This window comes from Arachis hypogaea, chromosome 4 (genome assembly GCF_003086295.3).
Source record: "Arachis hypogaea cultivar Tifrunner chromosome 4, arahy.Tifrunner.gnm2.J5K5, whole genome shotgun sequence".
NCBI lineage: Eukaryota > Viridiplantae > Streptophyta > Magnoliopsida > Fabales > Fabaceae > Arachis > Arachis hypogaea.
Genome location: NC_092039.1, coordinates 114,336,129 through 114,364,117, shown reverse-complemented (window position 1 = coordinate 114,364,117; position 27,989 = coordinate 114,336,129). Strand labels below are relative to the sequence as shown.

General features: G+C 33.6%; 3 protein-coding genes across 7 annotated transcripts; 2 read left to right on the top strand and 1 right to left on the bottom strand.

Moving 5' to 3' along the window:
• The first annotated feature begins 268 nt into the window (after positions 1-268).
• LOC112797381 (uncharacterized) lies at positions 269-6,008 on the top strand. 3 transcript variants are annotated; one of them, XM_072236003.1, is made up of 3 exons: positions 269-1,069; positions 2,281-2,478; positions 4,159-6,008. In XM_072236003.1, exons 2-3 carry the CDS (start codon positions 2,340-2,342, stop codon positions 5,691-5,693), a joined length of 1,674 nt encoding a protein of 557 aa, XP_072092104.1. In that variant the 5' UTR covers positions 269-1,069; positions 2,281-2,339; the 3' UTR covers positions 5,694-6,008. The 3 variants fall into 3 exon arrangements, with proteins under 3 accessions (XP_072092104.1, XP_072092106.1, XP_072092105.1); XM_072236005.1 differs by lacking the exon at positions 269-1,069 and adding an exon at positions 1,955-2,024; XM_072236004.1 differs by lacking the exon at positions 269-1,069 and having other exon boundaries at positions 2,098-2,478.
• Positions 6,009-8,552: 2,544 nt separating this feature from the next.
• On the top strand, positions 8,553-12,433 carry LOC112797380 (peroxisomal membrane protein 11D). 2 transcript variants are annotated; one of them, XM_072236002.1, is made up of 9 exons: positions 8,556-8,882; positions 8,993-9,022; positions 10,532-10,741; positions 10,998-11,072; positions 11,150-11,224; positions 11,305-11,385; positions 11,468-11,542; positions 11,646-11,819; positions 12,153-12,433. In XM_072236002.1, the coding sequence occupies exons 3-9, from the start codon at positions 10,550-10,552 to the stop codon at positions 12,189-12,191; spliced, it is 711 nt and encodes a 236-aa protein (XP_072092103.1). In that variant the 5' UTR covers positions 8,556-8,882; positions 8,993-9,022; positions 10,532-10,549; the 3' UTR covers positions 12,192-12,433. The 2 variants fall into 2 exon arrangements, with proteins under 2 accessions (XP_025696070.1, XP_072092103.1); XM_025840285.3 differs by lacking the exon at positions 8,993-9,022 and having other exon boundaries at positions 8,553-8,882.
• Positions 12,434-19,572: 7,139 nt separating this feature from the next.
• Positions 19,573-24,272, bottom strand: LOC112797379 (F-box protein At4g00755). 2 transcript variants are annotated; one of them, XM_025840282.3, is made up of 6 exons: positions 23,942-24,272; positions 23,143-23,348; positions 21,579-21,998; positions 21,343-21,482; positions 20,609-20,727; positions 19,573-20,250 (listed from the first exon to the last, which is right to left on the bottom strand). In XM_025840282.3, the coding sequence occupies exons 2-6, from the start codon at positions 23,270-23,272 to the stop codon at positions 19,956-19,958; spliced, it is 1,104 nt and encodes a 367-aa protein (XP_025696067.1). In that variant the 5' UTR covers positions 23,273-23,348; positions 23,942-24,272; the 3' UTR covers positions 19,573-19,955. The 2 variants fall into 2 exon arrangements, with proteins under 2 accessions (XP_025696067.1, XP_025696068.1); XM_025840283.3 differs by having other exon boundaries at positions 23,701-24,228.
• Positions 24,273-27,989: the final 3,717 nt, after the last annotated feature.

The following is a 27,989-nucleotide window of genomic DNA, read 5'->3' as shown; positions in this document are numbered from 1 at the left end:
TTTGGTCATATAATATTATTATTTTTCGAATATAATTACACGTATAATTAAATAAATTTAACTAGTATGTATCTTAAAGACCCTAAGAAAATTATCAATTAATTTTTTATAAAAACACAAAACTAAAATTTTTAATATATTTATTATATATGTATTATAATAAAAAAATTTAAGCATTTTTACTAACCATAGCCATGCCGAAATCCTAATTAAATATTTGGAGGCGGGCATAAAAAAGAAAAAAAACAATAATAATAGCATTTACAGAGAGAATCTTTGAGACAGCGAGACTGACACCCATAGATATCTTCCCCACCACCTAGAGAGAGAGAAGAAGGAACCATGGTTAAAACTTCAAAGCTCCGTTTTTGAAATTGAAATTGCATCGTTTTATTCATTTATATAATGCCCTTCTTCATGTGTGTCGTTTTGTATTTGTAGTTTTTTAAAAGAAGAAATTGTTACAACTTCCTTCAGCTGTTTTCTTTTCCTATTTTTGGTTCTGGAGACAAACTTGATCACTTATCAACCTTTGACTTTAGGTGCCACTGTTGAAGAATCTTCTCGTTTTTTAAAATTATTATTGTTATTAAAGGGGTTTTTTAGTAGTCTTTCGTTTCTGCTTCAGAAATTCCAAAGGACCCCAAAACAAAAGAAGGTTTCTTGTGGGGTGGTTTGTGTCTGATTCTGAAGAAACTTCTTCTGGGTTATTGTGCTTGATCCTTTTGAGAGTAAAAAGTCAGCATTTTTGTGATTCAAAAAAAGGGGTGAAGGCAAGTGTGTCTTAGCTTGTTCTTCATTATTGCTGATTCTATAAGCATTACTGAAGAGTGCTTTGTTGATGTTGTTGTTGATGATGATGTATTTGTTTTGAAGAGTTCTCAAAGCAAAGTTTTATTTAGTGGTTGTTGGTGTGGAGCTACCTTCATTTGAGGAATTTCTACTTTACAATAACACAACAAGTGTATGTGTATCTCTTTCACTGACAGAGAGAGAGAGAGAGAGTTACAAGTTTGAAGATTAAGCCACAGTGATCTTAGTTGCTTTCTCAGTTTACTCATTCTTAAAGGTTTGTTACTCCTATTTTTCTCCCTTTTTTTCTTTTTCATTTTAACATTTGATTTGATCTTCTTTTCTGTTTTGTCATGAAAAATAGGGTCTCTATTCTCTAGTTTACTTTTTTATTTTTATTTTATTTATTTTATGCTTAGCAGAAACAGTGTAGAACAAGTGTTTGTTTCTGAACACAATCTGATAGGCCTCAATAGGGTAAAATTCTTTCAACATTTAACAAGTCAAACTCATCTGAATTTATCTTTATTATCAACTATTAATTACAACCATCATTTTTATATTAATTACTACTTTAGAATGCTCTTCTTATTTTACTCTCTATTTTTTTTTTTTTTGGTGATGATTGATTAGAGGTACTTGTGTACACAAACTGTAGATAGAGACTTATGTCTTCCCTTCAAAGGAAAGCCTCTCCCTTTCACATACCAATAACCTCATTTTCATTTATGAGTAAGATTGAAAAAATAAAAAAAAAAACAAAAAAGAAAAAAGGCTAAGAGTTCTACTTTCCTCAAAGACTCTCTTGGAAGAATCCTTGACCGTTAGATATAGTTCCCTAAAGCTCTCTCTCTAGATTTAACTTTTCACAATTTCTGAATCTAATAGCTACCAACCATGAATGAAAAAGTAAAGTTTCGAGATTTTGCTCACTTAATTGACCAATATACCCTTTAGACATGATACCATATTACACTTGCACCAAGTGCTAGATTGGGGTTACTTTTGTAATTTTGTCTAGTATGTCCACCGACGCCTTCTTTCATTAGACGGCTGTATTTTTTCTCATTATTTTATATTTGACATATTAAATTATTAATTAAATAAAAAAAATGGGGGAAGTAATTTATAGTTTATAAGAGTAAATTGAATTTGTGATTATAATGGAGTTTCCATAAAAGAATGTGATATCTTGATAAAGTAAGAGAAAAGACTAGTGGGGCATGGTTTAGGTACACGAATTTTTTTTTTTCTATTGGTTTTGGTTCATGCTTTAAAGTAAACAAGTTTTGTGTGATGATGATCATGCAAGATTCTCGAAGCTTATTGTTTTGTTCTCTTCCGCCTTAGATTTTTCTACTGATTTATATTTCTATCATTGCAACTACTCCACAACCTTATATTATAATGTTTCTATGCCATTCTTTTTCTTTTCCCTCTGTCTTCACACAACTTGGTTTATCTTTCTGTTATTATTCCATTTTGTAGTGGCAGCTTAATCATATTCGTATTGATATTGATCTGAAGAATTCTGCTCCTACCAAATCATGGTGGAAGGTGGTGGAGGTGAGGTTTCGGTTTCGGATTCCGTTGATGAACTTTCAACAGAAGAATGGTTGTTGAATGCAGAGAAGCTTGTTCCTGAGGCAATTGATAAGGCTAAAGAGGTTAAAGTGTTCCTGGGAAGTGTTAGGATTTGGTTGAATTAGTCCTACATTGCTTAGGATAGCAAATGGAGTGGGTGGCCTAGGCTATAAATATGAGGCTAAGTTCTTCATTTGTTTTTGCACCAGTCAGAAACACTTTAAGCTTGTATCTGATTTTTCTTTTCCTCTGTACTCTTTGATTAGAGAGTGTTGTGAGGTGTAGTTAGATATTTGCTTTGAAAGAGTGTGGGTGTACTGGGGTGCCGGTGAGAGAAAGAAGTCTATGTGTTGTAACAATTTTCACATAGTGATATTCTCTGGTTGTCATTTGACAACGGCCGTGGTTTTTTCTCCGGTAATTGGAGTTTCCACGTTAAATTCTTGTGTTGTGATTGTGTCTATTTTATTTCTCTGTCAAAGGTGTTTTCTCAAGGGGGAATTGTGTCTTATTCCCAACAAGTGGTATCAGAGCTTCGGTTCGGTGGGATTTATTCTTAGTATGCTCTGTGGTTGCAGCCTAGTCTGACCTTCCACATCAGAAAAGAATTTTGTCCTGTGGCTTGAGGTTGATCTTTGGTTGCTGTTGTTGTTGCTGGAAGGCAGTGTGACTCTGTGAGAGTGCAGTTTGGAAAAGGTTCTGGCTAAGGAAAGACTTGGTATTTAAGTGTGTCCATTGTGACCCACCTCTCTTTCCTGGGGACCCTTCCTAGTGCACGGTCTACAGTTGAGTTATAATATTCCAGTATACGGTTGCAACAATGTCAGGATATTCAAGTGCTGTGAAGCTTGAAATAGAGAAATTTGATGGAAGAATCAATTTTGGCTTGTGGCAAGTACAAGTCAAGGATGTGTTGATACAATCAGGTTTGCACAAGGCGTTGAAGGAGAAGATCTCTGGTTGCTCTCTCTATGAGAGAAGATGATGTTCTCTAGAAGACAAGAAGTATCCTCATGGTATTACCGCACTGCCATGGATAAGGATGAGTTGTGGCAATCAGGTCCACAATTGCACACGGGCATTGGTTGGCGTTGAGATGCAAGGTGTGTGGCGGAGTTAGGTCGATGGCTGAAGAACTTCCAGGAAAAGCCAATTTGGAAGTTGCACCATGAATTTTCAGCAAGGTTTCGATCTGTACCAAGGCGAAATTCTTGGAGTGGTCTAATTCCAAGTGAGTATACTTTCATGGTGGAGTATGATAGTTCTCTGAACTATGATTGTCGGTATAGACAATGGCAGCAAAGAATTGTCGGTGTTGACAATGGAAGCTGAAGATGTGTGACTATTTCAATCAAGGTGGAGATTGTTAGGATTTGGTTGAATTAGTCCTACATTGCTTAGGATAGCAAATGGAGTGGGTGGCCTAGGCTATAAATATGAGGCTAAGTTCTTCATTTGTTTTTGCACCAGTCAGAAACACTTTAAGCTTGTATCTGATTTTTCTTTTCCTCTGTACTCTTTGATTAGAGAGTGTTGTGAGGTGTAGTTAGATATTTGCTTTGAAAGAGTGTGGGTGTACTGGGGTGCCGGTGAGAGAAAGAAGTCTATGTGTTGTAACAATTTTCACATAGTGATATTCTCTGGTTGTCATTTGACAACGGCCGTGGTTTTTTCTCCGGTAATTGGAGTTTCCACGTTAAATTCTTGTGTTGTGATTGTGTCTATTTTATTTCTCTGTCAAAGGTGTTTTCTCAAGGGGGAATTGTGTCTTATTCCCAACAGGAAGATGGAAGATGATTGTTTCGAAACTCGAACAGATCCCTTCGCGGCTGTCGGATTTGTCGAGCCACCCGTGTTTCGGGAAGAATGCGCTTTGCAAGGAGCAGTTACAGGCAGTTACAAGGACTCTGAAGGAATCAATTGAATTGGCTGAGATTTGTTTGAAGGACAAGTTTGAAGGTAAGTTGAAGATGCAGAGTGACCTTGATTCGTTAGCCGCCAAATTGGATTTGAATTTGAGGGATTGTGGCCTCCTCGTCAAGACTGGTGTCCTTGGCGAGGTGGCCCGGCCAGAGGCGGATGCTGCCACGCATGGCAGCATCAAAGAATTGCTCGCTCGCCTCCAGATCGGGCATCTGGAGGCGAAGCATAGAGCATTGGATAGTCTTGTGGAAGCAATGAGGGAAGATGAGAAGAAAGTTTTGGCGGTTATGGGGAGAAGCAACATTGCTGCTTTGGTTCAGTTACTAACCGCCACTTCTCACAGGATAAGAGAGACGGCGGTTACAGTTATATGCTCGCTCGCGGAATCCGGTAGCTGTGAGAATTGGTTAGTTTCCGAAGGCGTTCTGCCGCCTCTTATAAGGCTGGTTGAGTCTGGTAGTTTTGTGGGAAAAGAGAAAGCTGTAATTTCTCTTCAGAGGCTGTCAATGTCGGCGGAAACAGCCCGCGCAATCGTCGGACACGGCGGCGTTAGGCCGTTGGTTGAGCTTTGTCAGACCGGGGATTCGGTGTCGCAATCCGCGGCTGCTTGTACACTGAAGAATATTTCGGCCGTTCCGGAGGTTAGACAAGCTTTGGCCGAAGAAGGCGTCGTTAGAACAATAATCAATTTGCTTAACTGCGGAATTCTGTTGGGATCCAAAGAGTACGCGGCCGAGTGCCTGCAGAATCTAACTGCAAGCAACGAGAATCTTCGTAGGAATATAATAACAGAAGGTGGCGTTATGAGTCTTCTAGCGTATCTTGATGGTCCTTTGCCTCAAGAATCTGCAGTTGGCGCGTTGAGGAACTTGGTAGGATCTGTCCCGGAGGACACACTCGTTTCGCTCGGCTTCCTTCCAAGATTGTCTCACGTGCTGAAATCCGGTTCCCCGGGAGCTCAGCAGGCGGCCGCAGCCGCAATCTGCCGAGTTTCCAGCACACCGGAGATGAAAAAGCTAGTGGGCGAAGCCGGATGCATACCTCATCTGGTAAAGATGCTGGAGGCGAAATCAAGCAGCGGTAGGGAGGTGGCGGTGCAGGCGATGGCGAGCCTAATTAGCGTGTCGCGGAATCAGAGAGAAGTGAAGAAGGATGATAAGAGTGTTCCAAACTTGGTTCAGTTGCTTGATCCAAGTCCACAGAACAGTGCAAAGAAATATGCAGTTTCATGCTTGGGATCACTTTCTTCATGCAAGAAATGCAGGAAGCTTATGATCTCTTATGGCGCAATTGGGTATCTGAAGAAACTCACTGAGATGGATATTCCAGGTGCTAAGAAACTTCTTGAGAGATTGGAGAAAGGCAATTTTAGAAGCTTGTTTAGCAAGAAATAGTGAAGGAAGAAATTTGTTAATATCATTATGCAGAAATAGCAGAGTGAAAGGAAAAAAAACGTGTGAAAATGCGCAAGCTTGTTAATTTTATATGTATTACTAGTTAGTGTTAGATTATATATATTTAAACTTTGTGTATTCTATGATTTTCTCCCTCATAATATTAAGAATCTACTTGTCTTGCAGTCATTTGAATTCTGAAGATCAGTTTTGTAATCTAATCTAATCTATGCAATTATTGTAATTTGTAATTGAGGCTCTTGAGGACTGCCTTGTAATGAGTAGCATCTAAATTATCATAATCTTTTGAAGTCACTCAGCATGTGCAAAATGTTCCGTACTAGGATGGCCCCATTTTTGTCACTATTGATTGAAATTTAGAACCCATGATAAACAAGAAGAATTACTCTCTCTTTATATTGAGTTTGTTCATACAATAAAAAAAAACTTATTCAACCTCATATATATACTATAATTTTGTAAAAAAATTAAATTTTAATTTCCCAAATCTAAAGAAGAAAGTCAAGCTTGGAAGTTTAAATACTTTATCTCCCAATTAAGTTATTCTACTTTTTCTAGTTCTACTAAGAAAATTAAATTGAAATATTAAAAAGTGAACAAGTTTTTGAATATATTGAAGCAAATTTATCTCAAGCAAACAAGAATTTTAAGGCCAGCATACCATAAATAACATTTTGCATACTTCCGACACTTGGTTAAGCGAATTAATGAGTTAACCACTATATCAACCCAACTTAAATACCCATAGTTATTAGTTTCGTCAATTCTTAATTCTTAATGCTTCTTTTCAATAAACAGTTTAACTAGGTATTCAAAACCTTCTCTAACCCAACAAGTATGCTATAATTCTCATCATGTACTATCAAGCTTGTATCAACTATGAATTTCATTCGTTGCTCATTTTGTGAGTTACAATGTAATTGTCATCTTAAACTAGTACTATTGTAATTGAATCAAAATAAGGTATTATTAACTTTTAAATTTACCAAAGATATTACCACTATTTTATAATTCTATTCCTTTACATTAAAGAGGTTTTCATCTCTTTATGGCCTTTTCATAAGGTCTGTATACTCACTGAAACTTTTTAGTATAATGAGAGCAAGCTTTCACTCTCAGGTACGGGTGTAGATAGCCCGATCCGATTCGAAGATTCGGCCCAGTCCGACCTGAAGATTCGATCTGTTCTCGAACATTTTAGGGGTTAATTTAATATGATTTCATTGGGTTTAGAATCGAGTAAGAGTCTCAAAAATAGACCTTTTTCTGCTATTGGGTTGGGTCCGGGCCATAACTCGGGTCACTCGAACTCGATCCGGTGGTTCGATTATCATACACAATTAATATTTTGTGTTATTAGTGATAGATGATGGTTATTCTTATGTGGAATTTAAATATTGTAAACCTTAATATTTTGTATTATTAGTCATTATAAAATTATAAGTTAATGTTTTATGTTTAAAATGCATAAGACTTTAGACTAATACATAATATTGTGTTATTTGTATTGATTTAAATATTTGGTGTTATTAGACAATATTAGTATTGATTATGGTTATGCTTTAATTTTAGAGAAAGAGTTGGTTTTTATTATATTTTTTTAAGTGAATTATACTATGTGAATTGCGAAATAATGGTTGGAGATTAGGTGATTTTTACATATTAAAAATCCATTTTTCATCCAATTTTTACCTAGTTTTCACCCGACCCAAAGGTACGTAGATTTCTTCGAATCTAGAATTGGATTAGAGTCTAAAAGTTAGGTTCGATCTATATTTCGAGCCGACCCATATACACCCCTACTCTCAGAAATTATTGTTGTGATTCTCAATAGAGGAAATTAAAATTCTTGTGTCATCTTTACAATTTGATATCTATAAATCAGCTAAGTATTTTTCATTGTAAACTATTGTGTCATCTATCTGAACATTACATGTGATAACATCTTCCATATTCAAACATCATATCAAATGAATTATTTTTCTGCGGATGATTGTTATTTAAATATGAATAAAGTATTTGTAATTTTTTTTATTTTATTCCTAATATTTTTTATTTGTATCAAAATTATTCTTAAATGTTAATTCTATAAAAAGTGTTAAGAAAAAAATTAAATAAAATTAAATGTTAAAAATATTTAAAAAGATTACAAATGTTAAAAACAAAATTTTTTTTTTTTCACTAAAATTGGTTTAGTTGGCTATGAATTTGTTTTTCTTTTCTTTTCTTGGGTAAAGTTCTACTAAATGTTACGTTGTCCTTTTGTAAAGCTATTTTTTTTGGATCCACGATTTTTTTTTAATTTGATAAGTCAATAATTAATTATTATCTGATTTAAAAATTAATATTTATTTAAACAAATTAATGAACTAATTATTAAATGAAGTTAGTTTTTGTGTTTTGGTGCTTTATTTAATGTATGGTAGGGTGTTGATATTTTCTTTAGTGCCATATTTATCAAATTCTTTTTATTAAAGTTTTCAGTTACAATAATATTATTATTGTGTTTGATAAAATTATTTTTAATATTTAAAATAATTTTAATAAACATAAGTATAATAAATAAAAAATCATAAATATAAATATTTTCAATATGCATAATTATATTAAATTTTTAATATTAAAAATGTTTTTATAAATATTTTTAAAAACACTTTTAATTTTTCAAAAGTAAAAAACAAACACAATTTTTTTTAAGAAATTTACCAAATACAAAACAAATTATAAGTACAAACACAAGTTTTACTAAATCATCTTTAAAATAATTATAATTATTAAGTAATAATTTTACTACCAACTGATTTTATTACGATAAATGAATATTATCTATTTTATTGGTACAAGTTCAATCACTTTCTTTTATTTAAACGAATATACCACCTTTTTTGGTGGAACATAAAGATTAGATCAAACTCATCATCACCATCTTGGAGAGTCTTGAAGTGCGTGTTACAACTTGCGACCCAAAACGACGCAGTTTCATCCTTATTTCAGAACACACAAATCACAATTTTTGTTTGTTTGTTTTAGAAGAGGGAGAACCAAACACGCCCTTATCGCCAAAACACACCACCCTTTTATCCCCAAAGAGCTAAAAGAGCCTCTTCACACACTTCAACTATTATTCTGATTTCTCATAATTATCCAGCAAGAATTCTCTTTCTTTTGGTACTCTCTCTCTCTCTCTATTGACTATCTTTTTCTTCTTTGTTACTTTTTTTCCCCCCTTAATTTTTGTTTAAGAAAATAGAGTAGGATTCATCCTATGGGTTTTGCAGTTTGAGGTGCAAAAGGTGCAAGCTTTGGAGGTGGGCTTTGCAAAGTTTGATTCTTTTTTGTTAATTTGTGAGCTAGTTTGACTTTGAATTGAGGTTATGAAATTGGGTAGTTGGAATTTTATGGATTGATTTTTGATTAATAATAATTTTGTTGTTATTGTTATCATTATTATTTGCTGGTAAAAGTGTAGAGAGGAGGTGAGAAATGGAAGATGTTGATGTTGCCATCTTGTTTCATCTTTTACCATGTGTTAATCATGGCATACCTGCGTGATTTTGTGATTTGATTAATTTAATTTGGTTGCTAACTAGCTTGTAATCAATTTTTAACTTTTTTTTAAGTAGCCTTTTCTTTAGCATGAAAATGCTTGTTTGGAAAAAATCTAAATCTAATCCTACTTACTAAAATCATAGCTTTTTTCTTATTTGAAATATTACACTGTGGGGAGATAGAATGAAGTGTTCGTTGTGCCCTTTAAGCTGTTTGTGCTTTGGGGAAGATGGCATATGAATATGATTAATCTTTGAGGGAGTTTTAATTGCCATGTTCTATCATCTCATTGACCTGAATATGCGCAACAATGCTGAAGCATGATTTTCTGATTCCCGTCGTCAAAACTTTGTTTTAACTTTTAACCTTTTCCTAACCAAATTATTGTCTCCTATGCTGTTATGTTGAATAAAGTCTTGCAAATTGGAGAGGATGTTAAATGTTTGTGGATCAAGTAGCCAAAAATCGGAACCTACTTCCACAATTTTTGCCCCTTTTTAACACCTTCGACCTGAGTGGTGTTGAGATAATAGTGTATGAAGCATATATTCCTCCCCGGAAACAGGCTAGAATTGGAAGCAAGGATAGAAACTCAATAGTGTTTTGTTTGTGTTTTATCATTCATATTCACACAAATGAAGTTTTACCATTGGAAATGAAGTTGTCCGAAGGATGATTTCTCTTACAAGAGGCAGAAATAAGATATCAATTGGATAGGTAGAAATGAAGTTGTCCGAAGGATGTGGTAGGATGTTATTCCTAAAAAGGTCATCGGCATAGTTGAAAATCCATAATATTTTGCACTTATTAATGATATGCTTAAATCACAGCCCTGCCTAGTTGATTAGTTAAGTGCTTGAAAACTTTATATGTGGCACCTTGTCCTTTAATGAAGGTCCTCATACACATTGCTAGAGTAAGATTTTGTAGATCTAAATCTCTTCTTGCTTCCCCTTTAATATCATAAATGTTGAATTTGTAGGGGAGAAAGAAATAAAAGAGAAGCCGAGTAACAACAATGTGTGGCTGAATAGTATAAGTTCTTAGTTTTAATTAGGTTGATCTTGAATGCTTGAGTACTTAGATATAGATAACAAGAACCATGTAAATACATGCAAAGTTTGAAGGAGAGATAATTAATGTTAGTTTTCCGAAGATTCTATTGGTTCCAATGCTACACACTTGGTGGCAACAATTTCCATGCCACGCATAATTTCTAACAGCATTATTGCTCTTGGCTTACCGTTCTCCTATCGCTGATCATGCAGCGGTCATAAACATAGAAGATGAGTACATTGGATGCAACTAGGGCGGAACTCGCTCTTCTAGTTTTGTACTTGAACAAGGCTGAAGCAAGGGACAAGATATGCAGAGCAATACAATATGGTTCCAAGTTTTTGAGTAATGGGGAACCTGGCACTGCCCAGAATGTAGACAAACAAACCAGCTTGGCTAGGAAGGTTTTCCGTCTCTTCAAGGTTGGGTTACTTTTTCGTTTGCCTTCTAAAACTAATGCTATTTCATGCACTCAATTCTCTCTTTTTTTGTTTTCTCTATTTATCAACTTTGGTTGATTTGTACATTATTTTGTTTGTTTATTTTCTTGGTGAATGCATTTTTGTTGTATAGTATTATCTTGTTATAACAATCGAATGCTCGACATGGGAAAATGTTGTGAATTGATGAATCCATGTAATTAACATCGCTCATATACTTTCATCCTTCCATATGCAGTTTGTCAACGACCTGCACGGTCTGATAAGTCCAACACCTCAGGGTACTCCCTTACCCCTAATTCTGTTGGGAAAGGTATGACATTTCTAAGAAAATTTCCAAAATTTCCAACCTTCATTTACTTTACTAACATAGTTTTATGGTTGTCTCAGTCGAAGAATGCATTACTCTCCACTTTCTTGTTTCTTGATCAATTTGTGTGGCTCGGTAGATCCGGCATCTACCAGGTAAGAAAATATTTTCTTTAGCATCCAGTTGTTTGTTTCTATAATTTTCAGTATATAAGAATATTTTTGTCTATCTACAGAATAAAGAACGAACTGAGCTAATCGGCCGGATATCTCTTTACTGTTGGCTTGGCTCCTCAGCGTGTACCACCCTAGTTGAGGTTTGTGGTTTACCTGCCTTCTTCATGGATTCTTACATGAGTTCATCAATTATGGCCGCATAATATTTACTCATTTAATCAGCTTGGGGAGCTTGGACGACTCTCTGGATCAATGAAGAAGTTGGAGAAACAACTCAAGGGCAGTAATAAATATGAAGTCTGTTCTTCGGCTTGTTTATAAGTTCTTTATTCTTTTCTTTTTTTACTCATTTGCCTTTGTTCTTGCTAACTTGGGACTATGATTGTTACTTTGTGTACAGAATGAGCAATACCGCGCCAAATTAAAGGCCTCGAATGAGAGGACTCTAGCACTCATCAAAGCAGGCATGGATATTGTGGTGGCTGTTGGACTGCTACAATTGGCACCCAAGAAAGTCACTCCTCGCGTTACCGGCGCATTTGGATTTGTTACATCTCTAATCTCTTGCTATCAGGTGCATGCCAGCATAGTTATAACACTTCCTCTTTGATTTCTGTTTTCATAATTTCGTGAAGAAATCAGTGACAATACAACAAATTCCTGGATTCTATTTTTCACTTCTTCCTTCAAAATAGTCTGAAAACATAAACCAGACTGGTTCTGAATTTGTTGGAAACTTTTATTCCTTTCTTCCTTCAAACAGATGTGTTGACAAATTTGGATAGGAAATGAGATCAATTTACAAGAGAAACTCATGTAGAAATTTGTTTGTTTCCACCTAACATCACTGAACAATCATGGTCCTTTTTTCTTTTACTGACAAGGACTTGTGGTTTGTGCAATGCAGCTGCTTCCGGCCGCCGCGGCGAAGTCAAAATCATCATGAATGTGGAAGAACAGACTAGAGGAGGGCTGTCATCACCATGCTTCGTTGTTGTTAAATAATAATAATATGTGAAATTATTAGAAAATGATGGTGGTTGGTGTGAGCATGGACCAACTTGTTGACCTGTTAAGGTCTTTAGATATGTCACCATAATTATAGTGCCTATATTGTTATCAATTGTCACGGTTCTATTTTGCTTAATAAATAGTAGAAAAAAAAATCCCTGTTTGGAATTCTTCCCACAATTGTTTCATTAACCTAGTCTTTCAAAGATATACATTAATGCTAATAAGTTAATTTCTACATTAACTTTTTTTATCATAAGAAATTACGGCTATCACACTGATATATAGTTTCCATGTGAAAAAGATAGATGCTGATTTCTACGTTAAGTTAATAATAAAATCACATAAAAATAAAGGGAGTTTTGTTTGATGGATCCTCTTTATAATGGACAAGTAATATCTTTCAAGTTTTGAAAATAAAGAAGATTTACATTTTTGAATGCTAGAATTCTCTTTTTTTTTTCCCCTTAAAAAGTTGTAAAATAAACGTGTCTAATTAATCAGCTATATTGTTTTTCTACGTCAAAGGATGATAATGGGTAGGGTAAAGTTTGAATTCAATTCTAACTTTATTTACGGATTGAATTTGTTACTAAAATTCCACTATATCCTACTCACAAATTGAGAATAAATCAACCCTAATTTCATTTATGATTAATCTACGAACATGCAATATTATTATATAACCTAATAATTAGAGCATGCAAATTAATAATTTAATACAAACAACACAATCATACTATAAATGACATAACCATCAAATGTTAATTCTACATAAAAGTATTTGTTTAAATTAATAACACAAACACAAATAAAATGTGATATAATATTGTATTTATATATCACAAATAAAATTAGGTTTTATATAAATAAAAGGATTTTTTTTGAAACAACGAAAGCTCAACACAATACAGTGGAGCAAAAAGTCAGGTGTTACATAAAGAAATAAAGAAACCAAGACCATAAAGCCTGTCATCGCCTGCACTGCTATCAACACCCACTAGGATAACTGTCAGTCCATTCTTTGTAACTCAGAAGCGTTCTCTGTTGTATGAGGTCAACACCTGCTACCTTATTGTTGAAAATCCTATCATTACGTGCCAACCAGATGTTCCAAATCACTGCAAAGAACCCAGTCAACCACCGCTTCTGCTCTTGTTTACTCGTGTGCAAGCCAGTCCAACTCTCGAACAACCCTCTTATGGTACCCAGAATAGCCCACTTCCTACCAACTGACTGCAACCACCAGCACCACACTTGCCATGCTATATCACACATAAGAAATAGATGCTGGACAGATTCTATCTCCTTATTACATAGCCTACAAATATTATCACTGTGATGAGCCTACTCAACCTGTCTTTGGTGTTAACTCTACCAACAAGTACAAACCAGCCAAAAAGCTCAATCCTTGGAGGCACCACTCCTTTCCACAATGAACTTGTGAAACTATAGCTTGTGATCGCTGCCGGCAGATTCTCCGATTGAAGTACCCGCATAAAGGAATTAGTAGAAAACACACTCTTACTATCAAACTTCCAGACCACATTATCCTCCATACCTTGTGACAGCTTTACTGGCCGTAACCTCTCATGCAGCTGGTGGACAAGTTCCAGCTCCCATTGGAACAGCTCTCTTCTCCATTGGAAATTCCATATCCACTCCAAGCCATCCCAAAAACCACAATCCCCTACGACAACTCCTTGTTGGTTGGACACAGAGAAGAGTCTTGGAAATGCCACTTTCAGCGGCCCACCTTGCACCCAATTATCTTCCCAAAACAGGGTACTCCTTCCATTCCCTACTTCCATAGCCAGGCCATTAACCAATTTATCCCTTATCCGCTGCTCCTATATGTTTAACTAGCATATGTCCTTCCAAGGCCCGCCTTTCGCTGGTATCTTCTGATTTACCAACATGACATCAGGGCTCAAGTTGTTACAGGAACAGACAATTTTCTTCCATAAGGGGCAATCCTCCTTTGAAAACCGCCACCACCACTTAAACAAAAGTGCTGTGTTCCGAAGCAGTGCATCCCCAACCCCCAAACCCCTAGCCTTCTTCGGAGCCTGAACCAACTCCCACTTAACTAATGGGATACCATCCTTTCCATCCCCCTTACCCCACATAAATCTCCTTTGCAACGCAACCAGCTTGTCCGCAACTGCCTTCGGCATCTTGTACAGACTTAAGTAATATATCGGCAGGCTATTCAGCACCGACTTAATGAGAATAAGCTTGCCTGCTTTATTCAGCACCTTCGCTTTCCACAGGCTGAGCTTTTCTTCCACCTTATCTATTACTGGTTTCCAAGTCTTCACTAGCCTCGGATTTGCACCTAGAGAGATTCCAAGGTATCTAACCGGTAACACAGCTTGCTTGCACCCCAGAAGGCCGCACGCCTGATCAACCCACTCCTGCTCACAGTTTACTGATATCAGATTTGACTTCTCATAATTGATGCTCAACCCCGACATCAACTCAAAACACCGTAACAGTCTCTTATAATTCACCACTGTCTCTGTGTTTGGGGGACAAAATAATATGGTATCATCCGCAAATTGAAGGTGCGATAATTCTACATGCTCACCTCCGACCAGTAGTGGTTCAATGCGTCCGTTCCTGACTGCTTCCCCCACCATCCGATGCAACACATCAACCACAAGCACAAAAAGAAGGGGGGGATAAGGGATCCCCTTGTCTTAGGCCCCTTTCCATGTTAAATGGCTTGGTTGGAGACCCGTTCACTAGTACTGACATAGATGCCGTGCTCACACACTCTTTTACCCACAATCTCCATCGCTGGCCGAACCCCATTTTCTGAAGCACAATATCCACAAAGCTCCATCGGACTCTATCATACGCTTTTTGAAAATCAAGTTTGATAATTGCCGCCTTCTTCTTTCGCGTCTTGAGCCAATGGACCGTCTCGCCTGAGGCGATGAGCGCACCATCATGGATTTTTCTACCCTTTACAAACGCAGTTTGGGTCTCTCCCACGAATCCTGGCATAACTAATCGCATCCTTCTTACCAAAACCTTTGAAATTACCTTGTATACACATCCGACCATACTAATCGGCCTGAAGTCCTTGATTTCCTTAGCCCCCACAAATTTGGGGCCAGTGTCACCCATGTGATGTTCGCATCAGATGGTAACTCTGCCGTTTGGAAGAAGTCCATTACTGCTCCAGTGAACTCCTGTCCAACCTCTTCCCAGCATTTCTTGATTGATAATCTTGCCTTAATCGTAAAAATTCTTTGCACTAAGTGAGAGATTCTTAATTCAACATCCACCTATAATATATTCATAACATCATATATAGGGTACAAATTAATCGAGTAAAGTTAAAACTTAATCCGCATTTAAATCCGTTCTGCACTCAATATACCCGTTGTCACCCCTAGCCACTTCCATTTCTTAAACTTGGAGTTTTTTATTTTTTCCACGAAATATCCATTATTGCAAAGTAGCTATATTTTTTTTCTCAATGGGTCTAAGTCTAGGTACATAGAAAAGAAAGGTTGAAAAGAAGAAGATATTAAAAAAAATATATTATTTAATTTTTATTAATTTTTAAAAATAATACTATCGAATACATTCATGAACATTATTATATGAAACTTAGTGACATGTACGTCAGGGTTACTGATTCCTTCATAAGGTTTCATCATTGTTGGCACAGTAAAATTTTTAGGCATTTAAAAGTTTATAACGTCTTTTGAAAATGGATTGATCCTTTTATGGGTGGCCTTGGGGTGATAATCACCACGGGTTTAGCCTTTGATGTGTGGTCGTCTTCATCATGTTTGTTTTCAGAATTTTTGTGTTCTTCGCCCATATTTTAGCTGTTTTGTCTTTGATTCAATAAGTGGGCCATTCGTTGGTTTTCTGCTCACAGGAACTTGTTGATAGCCAATAACTCAGCCTCACCTCAGTAGGAGGAGGAGGGTGAGGATTGTTCGGTTCTTCCGCCATTGACTTCAACCTGCAAAAGAGGGTAAATATCGAATAGAAAAAAGGTGATAGTGGGATTAAGTAAAATAGGCCCCACAATAAGCGCCAAATGTTCCTGCGTGGTAAACTGGGCTTGAGATATAACTCATTTTGTTCAAAAATTGAGCTTGCTTTCGCTTGAGACAGATGAGGTATATGTTGGCTTTAAGAGAAACGACGGCGGCAGGCACCTACAAAGGCACTCTGACGCCTAAGTCAGTAAGAGTAGAAGATGAGTATAATGTAATTCAGAATGAATAGCGTACCTTCCTTTTGTTTTGTTCCTCTCTTTTACAAAGTGAATGTTGTTTCGTTTCGCTGTATAGTGTGGCTAGCTTACTTGACCGGATAATAATTCAGTGTATTTGAAAGTGGACTATAACCACCTTCTTTCTTTTCTTCACCTGAAAGATAAGGATCCCTTATTTTTCTGTTTTATTTAGCATGATGCCGATTTATAGCGTTAGTTGATACGAAATATAACGGACGGATAAGATTTAAATATTAAAAAAATTGTGTTGCATTTTTTATTTAAAAAAATTCTATAAATTTTTAATTATTATAAATATTCTTAAAACATATTAATTTCTTGGAAATAAATAGTTTATATATTTGGCCATTACATAATTTTTTCATAAGACTTTTGCCTCTCAACTATACATTCTCTTAATATTAACATTAAACAATAGCAATTAATTCAATGTAATATTTAATCCTTAATCATTTAATTTAATAATATTAAGTACGAGCATAATAACATAAATTTAAAGAAAAAGCTCTACAGCAAACTAAAATATTTAATCAAATCAAACTAAGTTATAATATATTTTATCATTTATTATGTAGGTATTTTTCTTTCTTCATACGCACACACTTCTTTTTACTTACACTACTATTTTTTTTTCTTCTTTTCATTTTTTTTATCTTTCTCTTTCGAATCATATCACCACCATCTTCTCTTCCTCCACTTTCTTCTTCTTTTTTTATTTAATTTTTTTCTTTTTTTTCCTCTCTTTCTCATTCATTATCGTCATCATCATAGCTTTTTTATACAAATAAATATATAAAAATAATTATTTTTTTAAATACGTACTAAAAAATGATCAGCAAAATAGACAAAGCCATTTCACTAAATGAAAATATACATCAATTTTTTTATGGCATCAACAAAATATGTAATGGAGAGCTGACGTTGTGACATACGCAAAATAGAGTCGTTAATCATTTTTCATCTACACATGTAAAATGGATAATGATAAATAATAATAATATTTAAATTATAATAAAATAAAATATTATTACAAAATATATTGACCTTTTCAATTAAATGTACAAAAATATGATTACCCATATTATTATTATTATTATTATTATTATTATTATTATTATTATTTACCACTGTTAATATTACTATTCGTCAGGTGAGAAATGACCAACAGCTCCATTTTATGTGCGCAAGAGTGTCAGCAGCAGCATGAGAGAATTGATGTGCATTTCTATTTCGCAAACTATAGTGGTACAATGGCTCTATGCATTTTGGTAACTATTTTTCTTCATAGGTATTTAGAAAAATAATTATTTTTATATATTTATTTGTATAAAAAAGTCTCATCATCTAGCATTTTTTTAATTAAATATCACACGATTAATATAATAATAACAAAAACACATCATTTAATTGTAAATGATACAGAAATTTTTTGTGAATAACATTGAAATTTTTGGTAAATGACATAAAAATATTCAACGGACACAAATTTAAAATTGACTGACTTAACCAACAAAATATATTTAAATATATTTTAGATTCAAAAGACACATCAAATTATTACAAATAGCACAAAAATGACTAAAATTTAATACTACACAATCAATTTAGTGATAACAAAACACATAATTTAGTTAGAAATAATATAGAAAATGACAAAAAAAATCTTTAAAGAATCACAAATCCATAATTTTAACTCACTCAACCAACAAAATACATTCAAATATATTTTAGGACAAAAAAATATATCAATTTGTTATAAATGACACTGAAATAGCTAAACTTCGTATATATCAACTCAATATTACCCAATTAGTTCAATGATAAGAAAAGTACATCATTTAGTTAGAAATAACATGGTTACAAAATTTTTATGTCATGGTTAAAAAATTTCTGTGTCAAAATTAAGAAATTTTCTATATAAGAATTAAAAATTTCAATGCTATTTTATTGATAAATTCGGCACAATTCAAAACTTTCCTCCTCTTCCTCTTCCTCCTCCTCTTCCTTTTTCTTCTTCTTCTTCTTTCGCATTCTTATAATTCATGTTTCACCTTCCTAATAAGAACCTATGTCACAGTTAAAAAAGTTTAATTTTCAGTGTCAAAATTAAAAATCCTCTTGCGTCACAGTTAAAATATTTCAGTAGTATTTTTCTGATAAATTTTACACAATTCAAAACTCTCCTTCCTCCTATCCTCATTTTTCATCATCATCATCATCATCATCATTATCTTCTTCTTCTTCTTGTTTCAAATTCTTATAATTCTTACTTCACTCTCTTAACAAGAATCTGTGTCACAGTTAGAAAATTTCGGTATCAAAATTAAAAAACTTCTTGTGTAACAGTTAAAAAAGTTTCGGTGCTACTTTATGATAAATTCTGCATAACTCCTCTTCTTTTTCATCATCATCATCATCATCATTATCTTCTTCTTCTTCTTGTTTCAAATTCTTATAATTCTTATTTCACTCTCTTAACAAGAATCTGTGTCACGGTTAGAAAATTTCGGTATCAAAATTAAGAAACTTCTTGTGTAACAGTTAAAAAAGTTTCGGTGCTACTTTATGATAAATTCTGCATAACTCAAAACTCCTCCTCCTCTTCTTTTTCATCATCATCATCATCATCATCTTTCCTTGTTTATCTTCTACTTTAAGTTTCATTTTCTCATAATTCTTCTTATTTTATCCTCTGAATAAGAATAAAAATAAGATTAAAAAAAAAGAAAAAAACTAAACAAAGACAAAAAAAATACATAATACAGCAAAACTACTAAAACTAAAAAGAGGAGGAAGAAAAGAAAAGAAAAAAAAAAAAAACAACACCACTACCAGAAATAAAAGAACAACAATAAAAAAAACCAAGCAAAAGTGTGACTCACATACTTGTGTGAGTTGTTTATATTGGATTTGAACCATTGAATGTGTATCGAAGCCGTAAATTTAAAATGGAAGTTGTAAAGTTAATAATGATAAGATCATCACTTTTTTCTTTTTATCAATCTCTTCAGAAGAAGTGTTTTTTCACTTTTAAAAGGTAACACAGATGTTGTTCCATCAAACTCGTCTTTGGATTTGATCAACTAATGTAACATAGACTTTCATAAGATTTGGAAAGATTTTTAAACCAGAGAGAAGGTACTATAAACTTGTACCACTCCCACCACTATATCTACAACGAAAGAAAATTCTGTAATAAAATTAGTTTAAGCAAAAGACATAAACCTGTAGCTTCTCAAGTCAGAGCATACAATATTACACAAAGGGGAAACAGTGGAAAATAAAAAGGGGTTTTCCATGCCACCATAATCATTCTTCAATCTTCACCTATAATATGATTCTTTGCACATCTCCTTATTTGTTATGGCAAGGGATTGTTAGACACAAAAGAAGAAGAAGAAGAAAGCATAGGAGTATTTGTTCCAAGGAGGATCAAAGTGCATATTCTTCTTCAATGTCATCAACTTCATATTCATCTCCATCCCAATCATCTTCCACAACCACCCCTCCCATATGTCCCCGCAGTATAGTCACAATCTGTGGGAAATCTCGCAGTCCCCTCACCATGAAGTTGTCGTACATTCCTGCTGGCTCATTCTCAAACGCCATCAGGGTTTGACCCCTAGCCAGGTGGTCGCTTTTCAACAAGAACCTTCCAGTGGGATCCAGTATTTCAACATTGAATGCTGGAGATAACGAGCACCCCACAACTTGAACATAAGAAACACTGCAATCACATTGTTTACTTCAAGTTAGGAAGTTTACACAACCATAAAAACTATTTAACAGTTATGCTAGTTGCTACTCCCTCGTTTCAAAATAAGTGTCGCTTTCACTTTTAGGTTCATTGAAAAGTTAAAGTATCTAGCTTATCTGATCTGGACTAGTTAACTTTTTAATGAACCCAAAACACGCCACACTTATTTTGAAACAGAGAGTATATAACAAGAATAGCATTAAGTATGCATATGCTATGATTATGACAATTCCAACTTCGGAGTAAAAATGTTCCACTAGGAAATCAAATGTGCAACAGTAGATATCGAAGAGATAAAAGAGAAAATGTAATAGTTTAAGGAACGCACCAAATATATAGTAGACCATCCATTTCTTGCCTCTGTACCCTTCCCAAAAGCTCAATCTGCAAGATACCACCAATACAAAGCACAGGTTCCGGAAGCTTGAACTTCTGTAACCGGTTTTCCTGTTCACAAGAAAGAGAAACTGTTATGAACAAGGGCATGTGCTAGAAACTTCTATTCAAATTCAATTATAGAAAGTTAGTATTAAAATCTTAAAAAAACTGGGAAAGGAATAGTAACTAGGGAAAAAGAGGGGGTGAAAAGCAACTAGGCTAGCTCTTCCTGTGGCTAACCCACTTTTCTCCCACTCAATTCTCTCTAAAGTACACTTCCGTAACTGTGCATCTAACAGTTCATAGAAGATTATTTATATGACGTTACACAAGACTAATATGATTTAGAAGTCCATCAGAACTAAAGTTGAACGCTGACAGCACTTAGCAAGCTCATTTGCAGAAAGATGAATGAGGTGTCACACAAGGTCCACAACCTACAAAAAGGGCTACAAGTACAAAGTTATGATTGTTTTGGTAGGGGGAAATCACATAGCAGCTCCAGCTGGAACTCACTCAGCCTTGAGAAACTTATGCTCATTGCTCAATGACATTAACAGTTATCCTCAGTGCAAATCCCGAATCAAATGATTCTCTTAGTCTTAGAGCCTTACACACATAATCTCATTGTCCAATTTACTTTATATGGAAACTAGCTAAGATTCAAGAACTGAAGTTACATACCTGACTCATTGGAAACACAGGTGATGTGTAGGTCCATACGAAGTTATCATCAGTTGAAGCATCCAACGAAGATTTACAATGACCCATTTTAAATCGAACAGATTTTGCCGAATATATAGGTGAACCTATCTGAAAGTGAGCTGCGCAATCATAAATAATCTTGTGAGTAAAGGGGCACATTGAAATTAAGTAAATGGACCAAACACATAGTTTTGAAAACTTCAAGGAGCATCAACCTTGGAAAGGCTGTATATTAATTTCGGAAATGACACAAATTTGAGAGAGCAACTCATATGTCAGTGTCTCGGGCACCCCAGGATTACTTTGTCCACTACTTGACCAATATGAATATCTCCCAGAGATGTTGTCTCGCGGCTCTAAAGTGTTATCAATGCTCTCTTGAGGGAAATTATCAGTGCTAGATGCACCAATTGTCCTAGCAATGCAGTTCGTGCCAACGTATTCTGTTGAAGCTCTAGCTAAGTAGGCATAGACTCTATGTTCTCTCTCTAGTGCTAGCCATTCCATGGAGCTGCTAGATCCAACCTCTGCATGATCCTTCGCTCCATGTTGATTCAGTTCAACAACACGCTCAAATCTAGATAATTGAGGAAACATTCTCATGCACAGCTGCTTACAGAGACCATTTTCAATAACTGTAAATAATAATATAAGTGGTTAATTAACCAGTGCATTGAATATTTAAATGAATTTTATCCATTGACAATGAGAATCTCAAATGTGACAATAATGCTCTTTAATGATGAATCAGGAAATTCAATTAAATACCTTTCATATAACATTAACATAACAAAGGATTGACAGCTAAAACAATGAATAAATATCCTCCTAAATTAAACAAAGTATGCAGGAAGTGCAAGCAAATTTTAGTCCAAGCAGTTACAGCTGGAGGTGTAAATTTTACTTCAGTCCTTCAATATATTTATAATATCGTTATCGTTATCGTTAACCCAAAAAACTTAAAGGAGCCTAATAGAAAAGTGAGTATATCTCTAAGGGGTTCATAAGAAAGGGGATCCCAGCACTTCACTCTATATTGACAAAGATTTCAGTAAGAACTTGTGCCCAACAAAGAGCATATCACTAGTATATATCTACTTTATTCTTGTCATAATTAATCCTCTAAGTTAACCTCTTTTCAAGTTGAAAGGAAACCATGTTAAGTGCTTACACAAAATTCCTGCACCATTTCAAAAATTAAGCAATACTAGATTAAAGGCAATAATATATAAACAAATAAGTGTTTGTATAGCTGTAGTTTGGCCTCTCTTTCAAAATTACTATCCATGACCTAAAAATGAAGTAATGATGTAAATTATAAACATAATCCAATAATGATGTAATCTTTACAATAAGGGGGAAGAAAATAGATACACAAGGATGAGATTGATTTAGCAGCAGGAAACTAAAATCCATCATTCTCCAAAATACCATTTAGTGCAGTGCTTGCAACAAGGTCTTTCCCAAATGTGGAAAAATAAATTACAAGAAAAGGAAATGGAGAAGATACAAGTTTCCAAAAATATTTCTATCAGAATAGGTCAATGTAACTTCAAAAGTGCAAAGGTTAGGAATCAATATTAGGTTGGACACTTCTAGAACAAATATAACAGAGCAGATATCATAATTTGGGATGACAAACAATCAAATGCCAAAAAAAATAATGTGAATTTCACAAATGTATTATATATATCTCTCAAGCAACTAACTTTCCACTTCTCATGAAATTGAGGCATCAATTGAAGAACAAAAAGCATACTTTGAACATGTATAACTCACCATAGTGTCTCCAAGACCGTGAGACACAGCTCACGCGAACAAGGTCAGTGGGATCATCGAGACACATCAGTATCTTGAGGGAAGTGTCCAAATCAAGGTAACTGAGAAAATCCACAGAGTACTCCATCATGGACAAGATAGGAGGTGCACAAGCGAGTGAACCAACAAGTCAACAAGCTATCCTTTCAATTTTCAAACCTGAAAAACTGAAATGGCACACAAAGGACAATTCTCAACAGTCAGCATTGTTAACTTCAGAATGAATCAGAAAAACACCCAAATAATTATTATTCAAGGGAGAAAAATAACGACAATGACAAAACTTATTTCCCGGACTATTTCTTCTGGGTCTAATTTGTTTCTGCTCATGAAAGCTTGCCACAAAAATTAACATGAAAATTCACAACCTCAACCAAGAAAAAGGGAAACTTTTACTCTCCTTAATCCTGAGACATATAACACAGAAATGGGGAACAACAACTGGCTGAGAAATTCGCACTAATCAGGAGAACCATTTCATACTATCACCAAAAACGAAGAAATGATTGAATAACTTACAAGGAAGCAAAACCTGATAAAATCAAAGAAATTGAGTAATGGGGCGTGTAATTGAAGCAAATGGGTGTCAAAATCCGTCAAAAATAACAGAAAAAAGGTATAATTTGCAAAAATGAATTAAAAGTAAAAGTAAAAGGAAGAGGGAAAAGATAACGAAAGGGAAGGGGAAAAGGAAGAAAATTGAGTAAACGGGGTGTTGGAAAATGAGGAAAGAAAGAGAAAGAAGATCGAAAAATGTCACCTTTGAAGAATATTGAAAGAGGGTGAAGAGAAGGCCAAGGATGAAGAATGAAGAGCGAAACCCTAGAAGTAGAAAGAAGAAGAAGGAAAAAGCAGAGAACGGGAAAAGAGAGAGAATTAAGAAGAAAGGGACAGAGAGAATGGGATTGATTGTTAAGGGTAAGTTTTTTGTTGGTGGTGGCGATGGTACGAAGAAACGAGTTACGACATACAAAACCATTTCATAATTACACACACACCATTTGAGAGGAGAAGAGCCATAATAGCTACTCAATCATTTTCATAAAACAAATAAAAAAATCGTACTAACAATGATAATAAGATTTTTTTTTTTTTCCCTAACTTGTGTCTTCATTGAAAAGCAAAATATTTTAAGTTTTTAATATTTTTGTAATATGTTTATTGATTTTTTTTTTCCCTAACTTGTGTCTTCATTGAAAAGCAAAATATTTTAAGTTTTTAATATTTTTATAATATGTTTATTGAATAAATTTTTTTACTGTAGATAACTTTAACAAGATACAAAATTCCATTAATAATATAATTTGAATTTAATTTAATTAGAGTTATTAAAACAAATTATATGTTGCAAAAGAAAATAGATAAATTTATCTAATAAAAATATGACTAATTTAGGAGTAGATCGTTTTGACTTGACTGGGATAATTTACTAATTAAATAGATTATTTGAGTCGAATGGATAAAAATTAATTCGTTGACTACTTTTTAGTTTATAAACAATTGAAAAAACAATAAACACATAATTTATATTAGCAATAGTAAGCATACTAAATTAGAAAATGATTATACTAGCTACTTTAACAATCCAAATCTCCAATGGAAGTTAATGAGTTATATTTACATTATTCTTGTAATTATTGTAATTTGTTAATTACACTCTTAGATGTTAGTTAGTTTTGTATATGTGAAATGCACAAGTAAATTATGAAACTTGTGTATAAATATCTAGGTGAAATATTCATCTAGTATTTATTCTTAAGTAAAGTTTTTAAACAAATTAAAAGAAGGGGGGGGGGGGAGGACCAATACATTTATTGAACCAGAATAACCTGGTATTATTTGGCTCTTTAAAAACGCATATCAACTTAAATTTTGACAGCTCTATATTTAATTGTTTTGTATATAAATTATTTATTGGATAAAATATATTTTTCTTTTTGAAAATTTTTAAAATTTTAAATTATTTGATTTTATTTTGTCTTCAAGTGTTTAAAATATGTTTCAGTAATTCTATTTACTAATGCTTTGATTTAACATCCTATAAAAAAAAAGGAAGGAAAGAAATTATTTCTCCAATAAACTAACATAGTTATCTCATCATATCATTGCATTGCGAGGATTACAAGTTCTGCTTCTGTCTTTTCCTCTTATATTACCACAGCATGGCTATTGGCTAATTGAAGATAAATGATCTCTTTGTAATCAATATAGAGTTTTTTTTTTTTTTAAATAACAACAAATAAGAGAAAATAAAGAATAAAAAATTACTTAAGAAGCAAGATAATCTTGCTAAATGGTACTTTCAAATTTTTTTTAAGGCAACCAAAACTTTATTCGATAAGTATGAATTTTTATTGTCATTTTTATTATAATATCTGCTATTTTATTAGCATCTTTTAAAATTAATTAAAGGTTAATTCGTCATTTAATTTTTAAAACATAATCTCTCAAATTTTTAGCATAAAAAAATTAATAAAACTAGAATTATTTTGAAAATTATTGACAAGAGTAGAGACATCACATAATCTGTTTCACAAATAACATCTTTTTGTCCCAAGTTTTAATCTAAAAAATATCTTCTCCAAATAGTAAATAACTCTTCTTAAAGAATATTACGACTCTCAATTATTCTCAAATAGCCTCGTTGCTAACTTCTATTTTAATCTATGCTAACACAGGCAAAACCAACACAATCACTAATATCAGGATAACTTGCATCACAATTAATCTTAAAAGTATCCACCAAAAGAAGAATCCATGAGCCACTAATAGTGGAGGGTATAAAAACTCGTTGCAACTCAAACATATTCTGAAGCTCCTTTTCCAAAGATAAAGCCATATTAGTCACCTTATTCAGAGGTCAAGACTCGTGTGGATGAAAGATCTCATTATTCTTGGAACGCTAAATTCACCATAGACTAAAAAAAATATAAAAAGGCGCTTTTTGCTATGAAGTAAGAACCAATTCATTAAATTCAGATGTTGATAAAAAATTTCTAAAACCTGCTAAACTAGTTGAGCTTTTAGACAATCTCGAATACAATGAACAACCGATTTCTAATTAGAAAAATATTGTGGACAGCTGTCTATTGGTGAGATGCCCTCCTGAAATGGAAAGTAGCAGTGGACAGAGCTTCCCTAAGACAAAATAAGGCTAAGAATTTATGTTTTTTTAGAACAAACTAACGCCAAAGCCAAAACCAATTCTCATGGTCCTCCCAATCAAACTTCTTCTTACTAAGCCACAAGTAATCACTACAAGAGTCATAAACCTTTGACGTCGCGCCAGACCAAAATCATCCTATCATTGAATCTGCTTGTACATTCAGATTATAAGAAAGAATGTTACCTTGCAAAAATTGGTTTAGAAAATAATAGATATTCTAAAGGTATCACTATCTAAATAACCAAAGATCCAAGATGTAAAGATCTAAATAAAAATGGTAAACATAGTTTATCTCATGATAAAATTGTCACTTTTTTCTCCAATTAAAAAATCAGAAGTTCTTGTTTAGATCACCAATACACTAAATAAAATTATCCTTCAAGAAATCTCAAATTTTATATATACTCTTTCAAACATAAACATAAGAGCCCAAATCTTACATATATTCTTGTAATCAAGAGTTTAATATCAAGTAATAGAATAGCAAAATATTAATGGACATAAATATTAGATAGATAAATTATTTTTAAATAAAATTTAATTAATTTCTCTTTTTTATTTTTTTAATTGATTTTTATTATACCGATAAACTATTAAACTAACATAATTAAATTTAATTATCAAAAAGTGCACTATGACCTAAATAGACAATGGAAATGATCATGGGACGAGTGAATGTAACAATAAATGTTTTATCTTTTTTATGATTTGTGTCGTCTTTTTCTTTTTTTGTTGGGACTCGTACGATTGGGGTCTTCAATTTGATCCATTGGGGAGTGGGGACAAATATTGACTAGACTTTTCCGAAATTTTGTTGGCTACGGAAAGGTGTTATGTAACATAGCATTAATATGTGGCCATTTTTGCCAATCTATCCTTGAACCTATTTCACAAAAGTCCAAGTGATTGAGTTGGAGAATTAGATAACCATTGACTTCATCATGGGCTTACTGTACTACCCAGTTTAATTTGGGTTGAATAGTTAGGACCAAAAAAATCAAGTTAGATTGGTCTAATAAAAAAAGCAAAGAAAAGAAAACTTAGATATAGTTTTGAATTGATGTAATATCCTCTTTTGATGATGATGCCAACTAGAATAATGCATAGTTGGAATTAAGACATTGCATTGAATATACGAATATAAAATCAGTCTATTTCAAAATACAATTTTTTTATATTTTCTACTTTTCTGAAAAATTAAGATAAAGAGGACATGATTTTTTGTTTATGCAAGTTATCTTTATATTTATGTCACGTCTAGCTATCAAAGTAGTCTTAACATATGTGTTGGATGGTTAAAAAAGAAGTCAACTGGACTAAATTATTTAGATTAATACTTGTTTTGGCAACAAAAATTAGATTATTGGTTCATACAAAGTCTCCAATAGTATGTTATATTGATCAGAAAGAAGTTTGATGATTTGAAAGTTAAAAAGTAGATGATGCTACATTGCTATGATAGTTTGATGAAAGTAATATTGATGAGACATGAGAGAGATGTTAGAAAACGTGATGCATGGTCGAACCAAGTCGACATGACATTATATTTCATAACGATGGATGTTTTGTCGTTAGAATGAGAATAGAAAGAATTGGATTTCAACAATAGTAAATTAGAGTCAAGTAGTCAACCAAACTAGCT

What these genes read in the sequence shown, in the direction of transcription:
- LOC112797381 (XM_072236003.1), top strand. Translation starts at nt 2,340, where the DNA reads ATGGTGGAAGGTGGTGGAGGTGAGGTTTCGGTTTCGGATTCCGTTGAT. An exon ending in GGTTAAAGTGTTCCTGGGAA is followed by an intron (nt 2,479 to 4,158) that starts GTGTTAGGATTT and finishes TATTCCCAACAG; the next exon opens with GAAGATGGAAGATGATTGTT.
- LOC112797380 (XM_025840285.3), top strand. Translation starts at nt 10,550, where the DNA reads ATGAGTACATTGGATGCAACTAGGGCGGAACTCGCTCTTCTAGTTTTG. An exon ending in CCCTAATTCTGTTGGGAAAG is followed by an intron (nt 11,073 to 11,149) that starts GTATGACATTTC and finishes TGGTTGTCTCAG; the next exon opens with TCGAAGAATGCATTACTCTC. An exon ending in AGGGCAGTAATAAATATGAA is followed by an intron (nt 11,543 to 11,645) that starts GTCTGTTCTTCG and finishes CTTTGTGTACAG; the next exon opens with AATGAGCAATACCGCGCCAA.
- LOC112797379 (XM_025840282.3), bottom strand. Translation starts at nt 23,272, where the DNA reads ATGATGGAGTACTCTGTGGATTTTCTCAGTTACCTTGATTTGGACACT. An exon ending in ACGGTCTTGGAGACACTATG is followed by an intron (nt 21,999 to 23,142) that starts GTGAGTTATACA and finishes TATTATTTACAG; the next exon opens with TTATTGAAAATGGTCTCTGT. An exon ending in GATGGTCTACTATATATTTG is followed by an intron (nt 20,251 to 20,608) that starts GTGCGTTCCTTA and finishes ATGTGATTGCAG; the next exon opens with TGTTTCTTATGTTCAAGTTG.